Genomic DNA, 17,391 nt, shown 5'->3' on the forward strand with positions numbered 1-17,391 from the left:
TAAATGAAAATAAATCAAAGCAAAACGCTGAAAACTGTTCAAAATATGCACGCCCATATACAATATATGCGTAAACATAGCCATGATGGTTCCGTAGAGCCAAAATGATTTATGATACAGGGCGGTGCTTAACCATCCAACATAGTGAATAAAACAAAGAAAAACATTGGAAAACATAAACAAAACCCAAGCACAGCAATTAAAAATCTGTTGAACTAGCCGCCAGCCAGTCATAAACTAAAATTCCAAAATGAAAAGCAAAAATCACTTCCAGCCACGATGCGATAGAGCCCTTATATGGTTTATAAGCATGTAACAAATATTATAAAACTATGCGGTTGCAGTGCCCCAAAGGCTTTGACAGAAATTAAAATAAATTTTAATGGTTTCACACATAATTCTTTAGCTATTTATGGCCTTTGAATGCGGATGAAATGAAGGATTACCAACACCGAGAGATAGAGGGCTCCGACCAGACCACCCCAACAAATCATTTATAAACATAATTGCTGCAGTCACTCGAGCACCAGAGTTCGGGAGATAAAAGAAAAATTGAAAAACAACGCCAAACAAAGAGACACCGCGGGCCATTGATGTGAATGAAATAGAGGAGAGTTTCAAATTCGTTGAGTTTTCGAATTTGTTGGAGTCTTTGCTTGTTATGCCCTTGCAGAGGGTATTTTTATTTCTTCACGAAATATGTAACGTTTAAAAGAAGACGTCTTCGTTTCCATCAAGTATATATACTCTTGATTAGTCGAGTTGATATAATCTTGCTTGTCCATCTGCATGTATGCATGTACGTATGGATGCATGTATGCATGCATGCATGTATCCATGTATGCATGTATCCATGAATGCATGTATGCATGTATCCATGTATGCATGTACATATGAATGTATCCATGTATGCATGTTTGCATATATGTATAAACAGGCAAGCATACGTCGAAGAGGGTATTCAATCTTCGGGTTGTCACACACCACTTTTTTATTGGTTCAATCGAGTTGTTTGCGCTGCCTGCGGCTAGTTTTATGCATTTTCACCAAACAAATTGTTGTTAAAGATTTGACTTAACTACATTTTTAACACCTGCGGCACGCCCCCCAGCGAGCGCTTAATGACTCTCAACTATGGGAAAATTAATTTCCCAGCATTGGAGGTGGAAGTGTCCCCCAGAGTTCTGGACTTGACCATGAGCCGAACTAACTTTTCTATTTGTTTAGTTGTGTCGATTTTTAAAGGTAAATAAATAACATTTAGTTTGGGCCATAAATTAAATAGGAACAACCACACGGAGAGTGCTTGTAGGCCATTTATTGTAGACTGTGGAGGAAACTTAGATGATGAAGCCATTAGAGACAACAGGAGGGGGTGTCGGGCGAGGGGTAACTGAAACTGATGCCGAGTTCAACAGTCATGTAAGTGCAAATGGCCATTAAAAACAATTTAGGGTAGTTCTCGAATGGAAAATCCCAGGCGAAGCGTTTAGAAATATTGCAAATTACTGCAAATAATTGACAAACATTAAGAGCACTTTACGGGGGGCGGAGGCGGGGGCGGTGTCTAGGTGTGTAGGGGGGTGTGTACAGCTGGGCAGAAAAATCAAAAATAAATTTTATGCAATTGTCTGACAAATCAACGTAAAAGGCCAAAGTCACATAATGAAAAGGCAAAAGAAAAGATGCCAAGCAAAAGCTTTTTATGTAATGAAATTCAATTTGCCACATGAGGCAAGTACCAGAGCCAAGTGCTGCAGTGCCGCTCCAAGGGGTTGCAACTTGATTTATGAATGGCACTCGAGTGTCGTGAAAATGCTTTTCCCATTGATAGCTGCAATATATTAAACGCTGCACAAATTCAATTTTCGCAACTGTTGCCAAAAAAAAAAAAAATTGAGGGAAAAGACGCAGCAAAATCGAAAACACAAATCAAAGTTTCGTTTTCTCTCTTTGGGGTGGCAAATTTGAACATTTGTTAAAGCGACTTATTAATGTCATAATCTAATTATAAGCAGAGGTTTAGCTCGACGATTTGGTAGCATATTTCGTTAAATGCGAGTTTAGCATTGATTATTTCCCTTTGTCTCGGTCTGGGTCTGAGGCGAGGGATTCGGCAAGGGCGTTGCGACCATAAAAAATTATAGAGGGTGCAAAAAATATGAGCAATAATATTTTGGCTGCTTAATATACACTTACCCCAGTTTGTATTTTTACTTTTTGTTTTGCTGGAAACAGCTGAAAGGCAACAAAGTAATGGATTAATAATAAGCTGAAGGAGTTATGGTATTACCGAATAGGACCCGTACACTTAAAGCTTAAAGCTGCAGTTTAATGAAACAGCTGCCGAAAATAAGGGGGAGGGTTTTGAAAGAGTGCCTGAACAGAAGGTAATTTAGTCTGAATACTATCATATACCATACCTATATCATATACGATAAGGTCTGATAAAAAACATAATGAACAGTAACGCAATGGACTGATCATATTAATGAATTGATGTACATACTATGCGTATGTATGTATGTATGCATGTTCTCTTCAACCAAACACAGTCCGATAACTCGCCCTTTTGGCATATTGCCTTTCTATGCGATTCTCATGAATTCATGGAAGGCCTACTGCTTTTCAATCTTTGTTTATAAGTATTGTATTATGCAGTTGACAGTTCAATTATTTTAAGCTGAGCTCCTCCTACTCTAAGTTAATCTTGTATATATCTCTATCTATTTTTCTCACTCTCTCTCTATTCCTCTCTGTCTTTATCTCTACCTCTAACTCTCTAGCTCTTTCTTTATTTGGCTCTTACCTGAACCAACTAACTCTCCTTTTCTTTCAGATATCTGGATATATAAGAGGTTTTATCTCTTTTACTAATGGATGAGGGTGAGTCCATATTGACATTATTTTCAAAATATTATATATACGCCAGAATATACATATGTGCAGATCCGGATAGATCCTACTGTTTCAACATCTAAGCTAGTTATAGTCCTTGATTGAGGTATCTCTAGCATCGCTTTGTCCTTTACAAATCCGGACCGTGTACACTTTACCGTGCAAACTGTTTCAATTAAGCTCGTCCTGTGGCCGTCTAACCGCAGCAACGTTTACATGCTCTGCCCTGTGGCCTTTGGCCGGCCGGCGGCATTCAAAGTGCCGTCCATGTAAGGACATGGCAGAGCATCCATTTCGTTGAGCTAATTAAGGCAACAAAGGTGAGCTACGCTCGGTGCAGCTCAACCTCCAAAATGCAGCCGCAGCTCTGCCGCAGCCTTAAGCTTGACGGCAGCTCAATTAAAAATGCGGCAAGCTCGTAAACAAGCCACAAAAACACGAAACTCATAATTTGCGGAGGTGCTAATAAGTTGCAGAAATCATTTTCAATGAAAATGTGCTTGCAACAAAATGTGGCAAAAATGTGGCAGAGCAGCCGATGCTGCTGCCTTCTTCTTATTCTTCTTCTCCTTCTGCCACAAGCAGCAGCAAAGTAGAAAAAATTGACTTCAATTAAAGTGGCATAGTTGGCCGCATAAACAGCGAAATGAAAAGCACAAAACGAGTAGCACAGGGATAATGATAATTACGGACACATACAGCACAGGGGCATAGATGATAGAGGGGGGCAGGGGTGGAGAGGGTGTGCAAATGAAACGCTGAAGTTGGCAGACGCAAAGCGAAAGAGACAGATAGCGGGAGGGAGGAGAGTGAACGAGAGAGAGAGTGGGGGGCCGCTCCAAAAAGCATCCTTGCCACTGAATGAGACTGCAAAGTTTTTGTGTTTATTTTATGCGCCAGTAAAAAAAAAAAAAGAAGGGCTTTCGGGAAAAAAAAAAAAAAAGTAGTAGCTGATGCAGCGTTTCCATGTGGGTTGTGGAGGAAATGGCTGCGGAACGGAGGCGGCAACAACAAGTAGAGCACAACAACAACAACGGGCGAGTACGTTAAGCAAATAGGCAAAATGGCGAAATGAAATGTGCAGCAGGCAAATGAAGAAGCGAAAAATGTGGAGCACATGCACAGACAAAGACAGCGATAGTGGCAGAGTGAGAGTGAGTGGGGCAGATATAGAGATAGAGCTAGCGATAAAGAGGCAGACATGTAAACAGGCGTCAATAGTCGTAACTCGTACGGTAAAGTCAGAATGCGCCGTTTGGTCAAATGAATGCATAGCGAATGGACTCAACGCGGTATTCGAAGTTGAATGGGCCGCTGGCTGACAGCTCTCGCCCCGCTCGGCCTCGCGCCCACTCAACTTGTTGACGAGTCCGCTCAACTACCCTTCAGTCAGTTCTGCAGTTACTCAGAATCAGAATCAGAGTCCGCTGTAGTAGTCGCAGCTCGGAGTGCGACCCTTGAGCCGCCCATTTCCATTTCCATTCATTTGCTGCCTGCCCAAAACAGAAGTTTCCACGTACTTTTTTCAGTGTACATATTCGACGTAGTAAATTTTTTCTCATTTCGCTTTTTGTTGAGTGGTTTTGCTTCTTCTATTTTTCACCAGTCCCCCCCCCCCCCCCTTGTTCTAGCGCTTCGAGTGAGTCTCTCTCTCTGTGTGTAGGTTGGTTAGCGTTGTCTTCAGTTCTAGCTGTAACCGGCTACTATGAGTGTGAGTGTGTGTGTGTGTATGTGTGTACTCAAAACAGAGACAAAATGAACTAGCGGTAAATGCTGCGGCAGCGGCTGCCTTGCATGAACAACGCCGGTGACGACGACCATTGACGTCGCCATCGCCGCCGTCACCGTCGCTGTCGCCGCTGCCATCGCTGCTGCCGCTGCCGCTGCCGCTGCCCTAGTATGAAATTTGTATCTCTGCCAGTGCCGCTGCTGCACGCCGTCCCTCAGCTGTGTTGTTGCTATTGCTGGCCTCTGCCTCTGCTTCTGCCTCTGCCACTGCTGCTGCCACCACCTCTGCCTCTGGCTCTGTCGCGCTCTCAGTCGTGCTCATTTTCTGTTGTATTTTTTCGAATGCATTTAGTTGTGGCCCATCATTCCCTCTGCGCACGTCGCGCTGATCGCTAGCAGTCGCTCCCGTTGCCCGGCATTCGATTTCGTGTTCGAATTTGATTCCGTTTCAACTCGTCTCGTTTACGCTACGTTATTGAACACTTGAAGCACCGTGCTCTTTTTTTTCGTTCTTTCTCTGTCGAAACAACAACGCAATAAGTTTGACTATATTACGAGCAGGCGTGTGTTTTTTAAAAAAACTGAAGCATATTGTGTGCGAGTTACGCGATATTGTGAAAAGGCAAAAGCAACAACAACAACAAGAACAACAACGATATCAAAGACTTTGTTTATTTAAACTGTAAACAGAAGAGCGCGAAAATGGGTCGTCTGTTCCAATACAATCGCTTTGGCGCCACGGAAAGTGTTAATAAACGTAAAAAGGATACACAAAAGAAGGCACACGATAATGCAAAGCTGGTAAGTGGAAATTTAATATAATTGAAGATTAAAACAGTATGAAATATGATAAAAGACAAAACATCCGAAATACAATATGGGATACGTGAGCTAAGATTAAAATAATGGACTATGGAACGGGGAAAGAACATCTATAAGGATTATTGGAGTAAATTCGGCATATAAAATGGGATTAAGTTAAGGATAAAATGAAAGACTATGAAAGGCGAGTGAAGACATTTTGCTAGTTTTAGGGGAACAGTATCAGGTGGATATCCTTTAGGTAATGTGTCTATTAATAGAGAGGGAAAGGGATTATGGTATCAATATCAGCCATTTATATAGTAAAGAAACGCCTTGCAGAAAGGCCAAAAGTAAGACTGAAAGGGGAAAGAAATTAAATTGATTGGCATCAGAGAGATATATCTTTAAACTTATTAAGAGTCTCACTAATAAAATTCCAGTCTATATTCACAAATTTAACAACACTTTTCACAATTTAGCTGGCAAGGCTTATTTCATATACAGCTAATAGGTAACAAAAAGACACCTTTTCTGTATAGATAACACACAATTCGAAAATCTGTTCACATGCAAATTAATAGACCCCACAACTTCCACCCACAACACACAACACACACGAGTAATCTCCACAAATCCCACGTATCAAAAAAACAACACGCACCCAAACTTAAAGCCCCAACAACACATCGAAATGCCAGCACATGGAATCGATGGACTGGGGGGAAAATGGAGGGAAATGTAGGATGGGAGAATTCAAAATACGTACGACAACAATTAAAATGATTTAGTGTCACAGATACGAGAGACAACAACAACAACAACAACAACAACAACAACAACAACAACAACAACAACATAATAAACCCAACTGTCGACGTAAATCAGACCAAACACTAAATCACAAATAATCAAATAAATATGATTTGCATAAAAACAGAATCAGACTGAAGTCTAATCGCTGAGACAACAAACAGAAATTGGACGGGGAATCGATTAATAGAGAGCTGCTCAGATTTCGGACAAATCGTATAAATCAAAGCGAAAATGCGACGAGTTTTCCCGCATTCGATAAGGTTCGAGCATGGCAAACATATGTTCGACTCATAAAGATAATGATTGATTGTGGACTCGAAATGTGAATGCATTCGGGCCCATTTGTACACATGTGTTATATAAACATATTCGTGTTTGATTTGCGATAAGCGCTAACTAGGCTCCAGCTGGCCCATTGACGATGTCTGCCCGACTGTCGACATGCCCTGGATGCCAAAGCTGATTAGCTTATTAGTCGAATGCCTTAATTAAGCCGCGACGCACGCAGCTACCTGTATTAGCCACCTCCCTCCTCCCCCTTCAGCGCCCCAGCAGCAGCTTAGTTTTCTCTCTCTCTCACTCTCTCTCTCTCTCTATCTCGCTCTCTCTTCGGGCCTGACTCTCAGTTGAGTTCAGCAGCAAGAAAAGAGGTTTGTAATTTCAAACAGAATGACAGTTTGCGTTTTGGCTTCTGGCTTCTGGCTCTTTTATCTGCTTTGCTGTGCATTTATCATCAGCATTTTTCCTGCATTTCCATCAACATCATTGTGTTTTCCCGCTGCTCTTGTCATTTTTCACGGGAATTGACACCCGTCTCTGGTCGAAGGCAAGCTCTTTATCTGCATGCCCATTGTGGTCTCTGGTCTTTCGTTTATCTTCTCGTCTCTTGAGCTATGAAAATATTTTTGTAGTAGGTGTTATTCGAGCTCCTCCCAAAAAGGATTGTCCCACTGCGTGGGCGTGGCTTCTATGCGGGAATTCCGTTTACTGGAAGCGAGCAACATTTGTTTTGTTCTTGAACATAATGCATCGCTTGAGTGCGGAGAGTGGCAAAAAACAATTATAAGAAGTTCCAAGAATGTCGAGACATGAACTCTATTGATTTTGCTTGGCACCACTCGATGTTTCGATATAGATATAACAAATCAAAACATTTGCATTATCTCTTTTTCTCTTATTTCTGTTCCATCTTGTGATACTCCATTCTATGCAGCTTTTGCTCTCTTTTATGGACATATTAGAATCAATGAAATTGTTGATTCCTCATGATCTTATAGATTATGAAAACAATCAATTCAACAATTATCTCCATCTTTAAGCAAAGTCTCTTAACAGGAACTCTTGAATACTACTCGAACTCGAGTCCTACTCTCTCGCTTACTTTTCTTGTAGGTTCTTCTTCTTTACACCAAACCAAACTCTATTTCTAGCAGGCCTGCAGCATTTAGCTTATTACAAAATCCGTTAGATCTATTTGGAATAGGCCCAACCGCAATTTCGTATAAAGGCACGCCCAAGCGGCATAAATCGTTCGACACCTCAGGCCGTGATTTCCACATGCCACCAAATGTTGGCCTCGGCGACGACAGCGTCGCCAACGCATCCGTTATCAGAGAACGCGCCGAAAAATGCCAGAGGAAAACATTTATTGGCAAGACACGGACAGAGGCAGGGGCAGAGTAGGGATCAGGGAGTGGGACAGGGAGAGGGAGAGGGACGGGTCTGTTTACAGGCGCTGAAAAACGTTTTCAATTAGTTTTCGACGAGTTCAACTTGAAGTAAAAAGGCGACGCGCATCGCGGGTCAAAACGAACTGCAGACAAAGTGCACACACACCACACACACACACACACACACACACCAGACACACTCTACACACACACAGAGATGCGATACAAAACTAATAAAGTTGTCATACAAAATGTTGGCAACAGCGAACCCAAAACTCAAACTCAAACTCAAACATATGTCGCGCCGAGTCCGAGTGCCTGCCGCGACCATATTGCCAGATTAAAATCTAAAACAATTAAACGAATGATAAATACTTTTTCTGCTTTTCCGTCTTCTTTTCTTTTTGTTTTTCTTGTTTTTTTTTTTGCTGTGGAAAATTAAATTTGCTGGCGAAAACGGCAAATGAAGTCCACAAACAGACAAAGAGCGGCATCTGTAAGTGCAGCTCTAGTGGGGCTGGCTGCATATACCCTGTAGCCAAAGATGGGCCCAGAAAGGGTAGCATGTTTTAAGTATATAAATCAAATATATATTCTCTGTCTGTTCAACCAGCTGAAACGAGCTGTGACTTTTCTGTCTGTAACTCTCTCTCTCTATCTCTCTCTCTCTTTCTCCATCTCTCTCTCCCTTTTTTATAGCTTTAAAAACAAAAGGCTTAGCATTTAAAACATGTGTTTAATTAGTTTTTATCGCTTTTCTCTTTGCATATAATTAATATTTACATGCATAAAACTAATGAGCGTGTGTGGTATTTGAACCGTCGACTTTTCGCTCGTTAGTCCGATGCCCAGAAACTAAAATAACACGCAGTCCTTTGACAGCTGATCTTTAAGTTTGTCAATCTCTCTCTCTCTCTCTCTCTCTCTCTCTCTCTCTCTCATTCTCTCTCTCTCTCTCTCTCTTCACTTCCTTTAATTTATATCAAGATTAGACATATCTGTAGATTATCGAAAGTATATAAAAGCTAGAGACAGACCCTGCTTACAGGGTATCTTCCAGCTGGGCACACTCGACTAGAGCACATTTTTTTTTTTTGGGCAACCCTAAGTGGCTGGCAGCATAAAAGCAATGTTCATAATTTTCTATGAACTATTTCTAAATTTAAATCAAACGATTAGCAGCAATGAGCAGAGCATTTAAATTCGTGGGCACTCGGAAGCGGTCTCTTTCAAGGGCAATGATAAATGTGTGTGTGTGCGAGTGTGTGTGTGCACATGCATGCACATCTATATATATGCACTTGTGTATATATAATTTTAGACATGTTCGATGCATTTGCATTTTGATTTCTAAGTAGGCGACTGGGAAAGTTGAGAATAAATTGCGCCGCTTTTAAGTGCATTTAATTAACAATTTTCCATAAACGCAACTAAAGTGCAGGCCTCGTTAAGATTTATGGGCGAATGCAAGTGCCACAGCCAATGCAACTGCAACTGCAACTGCAGCGGCTGCTTCGGCTTTGGCTTTGACTGCAAATTGATGAGCATAATTAAATGGCTGGCGACGGACACATTGGCGGCGGCGCATTGCATGCATTGTTGTAATTTATGCTCCATATTGCACCCAAACACCCACCCCGCTCCCCTTGCCCCACTCTCTTGGAAAGACTTGCGTCTGCCCCAACGTTTTGAGTAAACAACAATTTCACTTATTTTCATGCCGTCTGCTCGTTTGCATTGTTATTTTTACGCTCGACTCAATATAAATTTTCACTGGGCACTCTTCGGGTTTTTCCCTCACTGTTGTTGTTGTTGTTGTGCTGATTGCCACATGCCACGCCAGGCAAATGTAATGCAAAAAAAAAGAAAGAGAGAAAGAGAGCTTTCAACCCCCTCCTAATCAGCGTAACGCCCGTCTGGTCAGCCAACAAAAAATAGTTTAGTTGGGTTTGGCTTTCGTCTAGCCATCAAAGCCACAACAACAACAACAACAACAACAGCAACAACTGCAACAAGAAGGAACATGCAACATGCAGCGACAACTGACAACATCATCGTTATCATCAGCTCGTCATGTGCTGAGCCGCGTCCGTTGAGCTGTTTGAGTTTGAGTTTCGTATGGCTTCCCACGAAGGATTTGTGTGCCTTAGAGAAATAGAGAAACGTCAAGCAGAAATAGCAAAAGGAAATTCGACTGGCCGAACTTTGAATACCCTGTAGGATGAGTCAAATAATGATTCCAATAAGATTTAGTTGTCAGTTACAGATTGGTTGCTTCTTTGATAGGAGCGTAATGAGATTCCTAGTTGCTGCTCATGAAACATATATCTGACGAATAAGAAATTCTTCAAAAACTCGTTTGATAATTTCCAAGGAGATCTATAGGTATTCTGCATTGGATTTTCCCATCTATTCTATTCTATATCGGATAGTTGGCAATAATTACAAAGTTATCTAAAGATAGACTCAATAACATACATACCTTATGGACTCGGACCTCAAGGCGTTACATATTTGATTTGCAAGTTCGAGTATCCTTCGAAAGGGTATCCAAACGGTGTGCAACAAGGATATGCCCGCAACAAAAGCGACTAGACACGCTTTTAAATGCCACAAACTTACAAAAGTTGGCTTCAACTCTGCACAACACAAGTATATCAAAAAGCAACATACTTCAAGCTCAAACTGAACATTCCCTTTTTGACTGCTCACGCACAGAAATAAGATCTCAACTCTAAACAGTTGCCGAGTTCAATGCACCATTTGCATATCTGCAGCCACTTGAGAATCATCTGTTCGTTCGGGCATAAAAAGATGCCCATAGTTGGCTGCCCACATAAATAAAAATGGCCATAAAATGCAATTAAAATAAACGAGCACGAAATAATTTCAACAATTTTAATTTCCATTTAATAAACTCATCAAAGTTGAGTTTTTTAAATTCCCATAGAAACGAATATAAATAAATAAATAAGGCAGCAGCTCAATTCGAAGAGCGTTTGATATGACCCCATTTTTTACACCTATAAAAAAACGAAAACGTGTCGAACGACATTTAAAAAAAAGGCAACTATAAAGAGCACACAATGCCACATGCCGCATGCCGCATGCCACATGTGTCCAAACAAAGGATTTTCCAGCGAATGCGACGCTAATTGCAGCCGCAGATAGGAAATAATAAACGACAGCATATCCAAAACTAACCCGGCCAGAAACTATAAACTATAAACTATAAACATTTTACAATTTGAACTCAGCATAAAACGAAATTAGTGGAAGAAAAAAATGTTAAAATCATTTTACGATATTTGGGGCACACACTCGCGCATGAATATATGGGATATATGTGTGCAGGTATTATGTGGAGCTGCTAAGTAAGTAGTCCCCCCCCCTCCCGCCGCGCCGAAAAAAGACGAAAACGAAAAACCGAGTTCATAAATTTTCAAATGCGCCGCGGGACAGACAGACGCGTCTTTTCCAAAATGTCATAAACTAGTCGCAGTTCCATGTATATCTCTCGGCTCTGACATTTTGAAAGCCCTCCCCCTCCCCCCGAAACACACACGTGTCTGTTCAACATTTTGTTGTTAAACTTTTCGGTGTGGCATAAAACTGTCAAATTAGCCGCGCAGCACACGAAACGAAATGCCATTCAAAATATTCAAATAGCCAAGTTTGTTGCATATTACTAATTTACAGCTGTATCTGAACATTGCTGACATGCCGCAGCTACAATTGATAGATAGATATGTTTTGGCTTATGCGCAGGCCATACACTCGGAGAAATATTCAACAGTTTTTTAATTAATTGTAGAACAAAGGAAATCAAGGTTCAGCCAGGATCAATACTTACTTAAGTCAATCAAGAACTCTTATATCTATTATTTCTTATCTCAAACTTAACTTAAGTTTTTGTTGCACTCTCTGAGCAAGTTTGTGAAATCTTTTACTCAATCGTTGTCTAAATTTCAAAAATTGCAATACTTTTTTAATGAGCGAGATATTATTCTTCTGGCTAGTTTTTATAACTTGACATATCAAATTGTTGCTATACGCTTGCTGGAAGATTCAAGTAAGTTTTTTACTTAATTCTAGAAGAAACAAACCAACCCAAGGCTGTTTTTTATTCTCGTAACATCAAAAACAAACTTTGAAATCGTAAAGAATACAACTTAATTGAAAAATATTTACTAAAATCTAAATTCAAATTTAGTTTAAGCTTGTAGAAGTAAAGCGATATTGATTCCATTCCGTTTGTACTAGAATTTGGACTGGCATTTTCTCCGAACGGGCTCTAGTCTGTGGACTTGAAGGATTTTCCTAACCATTGGCTGGAAAGGTAGCTAGCTGCTGCCTACATACTCAATAATAGTTAACTTATGTATTAGCAATTTCTACATAACCAATTCAATAAATTGGTTTTGTGGTTTTTTGCTGTTCCAGCTACTGATTGGCCTTGCGTGTGGCCTGTTGTTGTTGTTGTTGTTGTTGCCTTCTGGGGTGGTTTTATTTTATATAAACGTTTCGCTGAGCCACTTCAGCAGCTGTTTGATTTTCCAGCATGAAATTTGTGCATATGCCAGGGTGTGTTCTTCTTCTTCTTCTTCTGCTTCTTACATATCGTGGTAGAAGAAAAGGCACCTTCGCTGCACAAAAGGCAACATTTCAATAAGTTCATCAAGAGTCCTGGGCCCGAAAGGCGCAACTCATGCCGCGTCCACTTCAACTAATTTCCACTCTTCTTGTCAGTCTTTCTCTCGCTCTGTAAATGCACAATAAATGGAAAACTAACAACTGTTTTTGTTAGAAGTGTGCAATGCAAGGCAAAGGTGCCCCGGGCAGCCAGCTCTATTGTTATCGTTGCTGTTGCTGTTGCTGCTGTCAGCTGGCTTAAAGGTGCTCGGTTGGGGCTTATGTTCTGTTACCTGGTTTCGTTTTTATTGTAACAGCAGAATTTGATTACGAAAATATGCTAACACCTCGCTGGCCAAACAATGGCTCTGGCCATGCTTCATCATCAATTAGAGTTACCTTTCCGCAGGCCAGGATCAACACGGCTCCGATCCAGCCCATATTTTTATTGCATTAGCAGGCAGCAGGCAGCAGGGGAAAGGGAGTGGTAGAGCGGGGGAGGGGAAGAGTAAAACACCTTTTGGAAACTACTGTGTGTCTTCTTCTGGCTGTCGGCTATCGGCTCTGCTCCATTAACATTTATTTCTTGTTGCTTGTCTTGGCATAAATTAAAAATCATGTATTTGAATTTTTCTTTTGTATTTTCCTCTTCCATGTGTCTGTGTTTTTTTCGGGGCATTAAACGCCTGTTTTCCGTTGATTTCCATTGTGTTTGATTTAAGCCGATAAAAGGTAAACTTTAACGCTTCTTACACGCCGCAGCTTTCAACAGATTTATTTATGCGCCATGCATGGCCAAGACATCAAAGAGCCAAAGAGCCAAAGAGCTGCGGCCACGGCTTGTTGGCATTCAATTAATGGCCAGCCCGTGTTGCATGCAACATCACACACACAGCACACACACAGGCACAACAATTCAATTGTCCATGCAAATTGATGCAGCGCCGGAAATTTAAACAGTGCATTTCCTGAAACGAAAACACAAGATTGGAAAAATCTTGAAGAAAACTGAGCATTTATTCATGATACAAGTGCTGCCTGCAGCTGTTGTCTGGCCGTCATTCTATTCATTCGTCAATCGTCAATCGTCAATCATCAATCTGCAATCAAATTCAATTCAATCAAATTCAATTTGGCTTAACGCATAAAACCATTTTTTATACGGCTACCTGAACTGCCATTGTCCTGGCAGCTACTCGATTGAATGCTCATTACTTTACCATTTCATAATACACATACTCAAACGAGTGTGCCTGGAGTGTGTGTGCGTGTGTGCGTGTGTGCGTACGTGCTGAAGTGTCATTGTATTCTGCAAAGGATCCTCTCTCTACCCCCCTCTCACTCTCTCTCTCCCTTTCTCTCTCTCTGAAGTGCATCGCACACTCGAACGCACTTTTTGAGTATTTATTGAATACTCTTGCATAGGTGAATGATTCGAACGATTCGCATTGTTTGCCAAGTGCCAAAAAGGGGTGTGTCACTGCACACGGGGTGTTTGTGAGTGTGTGCGTGAGTGTGGGAAGAAGTGGCGTGGAGCACGCAACACAGTTCGCAGAGCAATTACAATTGTCAAAAATGAGTTGAGTGCCTTGTAAATTTTATCTCCAGGATATGGGCTGCTTGTAATTTAGATAATGTTTGGCAAAGATCTGTGGCTTATTTAGAACAAACACCTAGCCAGGACAGGATTTTTATGTAAATAAAAACCAATTGTCGAAGCTAAGTTGAGTGCCTGGCAACTTTTATCTGCAGGCTATGAGCTGCTTGTAATTTAGCTGATGCCCGGAAATTGCCGGTGGCCTGCTTAGAACTACTTCTATAAGCTTGCCATGCCGTGCCGGATTTATGAGTAAAAACAAACAAAAATCAATTTTAATAATGCACAGATGACACAAAGAGCAAAACATGAACTCTTCCTAAAGCCGCTCACCCAAAGGCGAAAGTGCTTAAGCATATGCATATTTTATCAGGCAAATGAAAAGCAAATAAAACAACTGGCAAACCAGGCAAATTACAGACACAATGAACAACTGAAACAAGCGCATTACAAGGATAACACGGACAGGGACTGGGCTGACCCAAAGGCATTAGCCGAGCCACCATCTCTCTCCCTCTCTCTCACTCTTCTTTTCTCTCTCTCTTTCTCTGGCTTGAACAAAGGGAAAAGCCAGGGAGAACAATGCGTTGACTGTGAAATAAAATGCGCATAATGTGTGTTATCAGGCCAAAGCAGGCCAGGAGCAGAAAGGACACCTTTTGTGTCGGACTGTTACATAAACGCGCGCACTGCGTGTGAAATAGGAGCGGGCAGTTTTGTTTTATTAGGCATTTCGGGCACAGGTAGCATTAGGCACAATGCCAGACAAATTTACCGACTTGACCAAAACTAATCTCCACGATTGTTTTCACCTTCTGGGCCACAGTTACGCAACGTGATCAATTGTCCCAGCTACTCTGATGTATATGGCACCAATGCCGGCAAAAACCTGGACCTGGCCTTCAATAAGTGCCAACAATGGAGCAACAAGCTGCAGCCAACAACAGAGGCAGCCCCTGCTGCAGCCGCAGCCGAGGAGCCCGCACAGAGTCGCACACACAAGGTCTACGACAGCATGAAGAACTTTTTGCAGCGCAAACTGTTTGCGCAACCCTCGCAAAAAGAACGCGTGCAATGCGAGGAGCCAACCAGCGACTATGATGAGGTGTGTATAAAGCTTAAGATAACTATGTGAAACCCTTCAACTATTAGCATACCCTAGAGTAGGATGGCAGGCAGTGGGAATCTCTTGATAAGGACGAGGAGCTGCTTCCACATATCGCTCTGTGTAAAACTGCAAGAGCTAAAGACTTTAGATGTGAATTAGATATTCTTTTATATCCCAAATCATAATTTGATGTCCATATCTCCTCTCCTTTCTATAATATCGATAAATATCGATCTTGAAATTTGGGTTTTTGAGAATAAGTCGAAGAATATGAGAGCTAGATGCACCCAACTCGGTATGAAGGTTACCATATGGTATAAGGAGCATCTCATTTGTTGGATACCTTTCCCTTTTCCCGATATTAAAGACAAACAATACGATTTTTTAAGCTAGAGACTTGGTGTTTTGCATTTTTTCACATTTGAATGTTATATTTATTTCTCAAAAGATATATCATCGAGTGGTCTTGTGTACAACTTTCAGGGATAGATCTACATATTCCACTTCCTTGTGCTTAACTAATCCGAATTCAATTTATTTTGCAGCAGGACCTACTCGACTCCTCGTACCATGCAGACGCGGAGGAAGATGAGGAGGAACTGGTGGCCAATTGCAGCTGCAGCTCCAGCAGCTCGCCGAAGCGTGTCCAGCACAACAACAAGTCGCCGCAAAAGTCGCTGCTGTCGCTCAACTGCTGGCAGAGCAGCCAGCCCAGCGACACGAGCAGCAGCAGCAGCAGCGAGGAGGCGCCGCCCGAGGATCACGATGAGTCCGATGCGGGCATCTCCGACTGCTGTCAGCTGATCAACGAGCACAACAACAGCAGCAGCAGCAGCGCGAGGCGCCGCAGCACGCCGAGGAGACGTGCCACGGCACGCTGGAACAGCAACTCGGACGATGAGGAGGACGTTGAGTCGGAGGAGGAGGAGCTGTTGCAGTGCGCCTGGTATCAGCCGCGCATCTCGGCCAAGGCAGCGCAGGAGCATCTGCAGTCAGCTACGCCCGGCAGCTTTCTGCTGCGTCGCAGCACGCCGCGCCGCTTCGAGCTGTGCCTGCGGCTGGAGCACAAGGTCAAGTGCTATGCGGTGCAGTGCAGCCGCAGCGAGATGTACAGCCTGAAGGGCGCCAAGAAGCAGTTCAGCACGCTGAAGGCGCTCATCACACATCACTCGGTGATGGCCGAGCAGCTGCCCCTTACCCTGGACATGCCCCGGGAGCGGGACCTGGTCAAGAGCGCCGCGGTGCGCTATGCGGATGACTTCGAGCCGCTCGAGTCGCTGCAGCTGCTGGGCATACTGAAGAGCCTGCAGGCCAAGAACTTCGAGGCATAGGCGTAGATTAAACTGGTAGCTGCTAGCTGGTAAGGGGGATCTTTTTTATCGAACTGCAAAGGGAACGATAGGTGAAAAATTATGCTAAGTTATATAGAGTTCTTGTGATATAGTTTACGACAAATGCGACCAGGTTTTAGCTCTTAAGTGTGTCTATATTAGTGCGAACCGAACCCAAATTGCGTTTATACTTAAGTTTTCACAATTGTACACTAAATTATGCGAGTTATCAAACGGAAATATAAATTAAATTTATACAATACAATTGCAACCCCAAAACCCTCTCCTGCTTCCTGCCCCGCCTCTCCGCCCACCCCTTTTCGGTCTGTTGCTGCGTAAATTCCCAACATCCTGCAGGGTAAGCCTAGCCAGGATTGCGCCTCACTTACATGTGATAAGCATCTCAAGAGCCACTCATTATATTTTCAAATGCGGCTCAGAGTGCACTCCACACAATGCGCCAAGCAACATGTTGCTAAGATCAAACAGCAACATGCTGTTAAGCATGCGCAGCAACATTTCGAATTGAGGCTGGCAACGCCTTAAAATGAAACCATCCTTAGATAACCCCCATAACCTTAAACGCCAATCGATGAAGTTGATCCTTACGATCCTAACGCACCACATCCTTTGAAAATCTGAAAATCTGCCGGTTTTGTGATGCAACTAATTTTAGAAAAATAGCCATATCCTGGCCATATCCTTACAGATTTTCAAAGGATATGGGGCGTTAGGATCCTAAGGATCAACTGCAATGATCTGCATCAAAAAATTATGGGGTCATCTAAGAATCCAGGACTTGTCGAATTT

General features: G+C 42.3%; 2 protein-coding genes and 1 long non-coding RNA gene across 5 annotated transcripts in view; 2 read left to right on the plus strand and 1 right to left on the minus strand.

Annotated features, from left to right (window-relative positions):
- Positions 1-17,391, plus strand: part of LOC115767668 (protein sprint) — a 267,104-nt gene that overhangs the window by 169,821 nt on the left and 79,892 nt on the right. The window contains exon 3 of the mRNA XM_030711957.1: positions 2,840-2,886. The gene's annotated coding sequence lies outside the window, so the exon portion shown is untranslated. The remainder of the gene's footprint in view (positions 1-2,839; positions 2,887-17,391) is intronic.
- Positions 5,001-16,832, plus strand: LOC115767669 (tyrosine-protein kinase abl-1). Of its 2 annotated transcripts, none has more exons than XM_030711958.1 (3): positions 5,001-5,427; positions 14,969-15,247; positions 15,796-16,832. In XM_030711958.1, exons 1-3 carry the CDS (start codon positions 5,329-5,331, stop codon positions 16,579-16,581), a joined length of 1,164 nt encoding a protein of 387 aa, XP_030567818.1. In that variant the 5' UTR covers positions 5,001-5,328; the 3' UTR covers positions 16,582-16,832. The 2 variants fall into 2 exon arrangements, with proteins under 2 accessions (XP_030567818.1, XP_030567819.1); XM_030711959.1 differs by having other exon boundaries at positions 15,799-16,832.
- LOC115767695 lies at positions 9,651-10,666 on the minus strand. Of its 2 annotated transcripts, none has more exons than XR_004018401.1 (3): positions 10,396-10,666; positions 10,127-10,332; positions 9,651-10,058 (listed from the first exon to the last, which is right to left on the minus strand). It is a non-coding gene; the product is annotated as an uncharacterized LOC115767695 (long non-coding RNA). The 2 variants fall into 2 exon arrangements; XR_004018402.1 differs by having other exon boundaries at positions 10,118-10,332.

Source organism: Drosophila novamexicana, unplaced genomic scaffold (genome assembly GCF_003285875.2).
Source record: "Drosophila novamexicana strain 15010-1031.04,08,12 unplaced genomic scaffold, DnovRS2.1 tig00001433-arrow-arrow-pilon, whole genome shotgun sequence".
NCBI classification, from domain to species: domain Eukaryota; kingdom Metazoa; phylum Arthropoda; class Insecta; order Diptera; family Drosophilidae; genus Drosophila; species Drosophila novamexicana.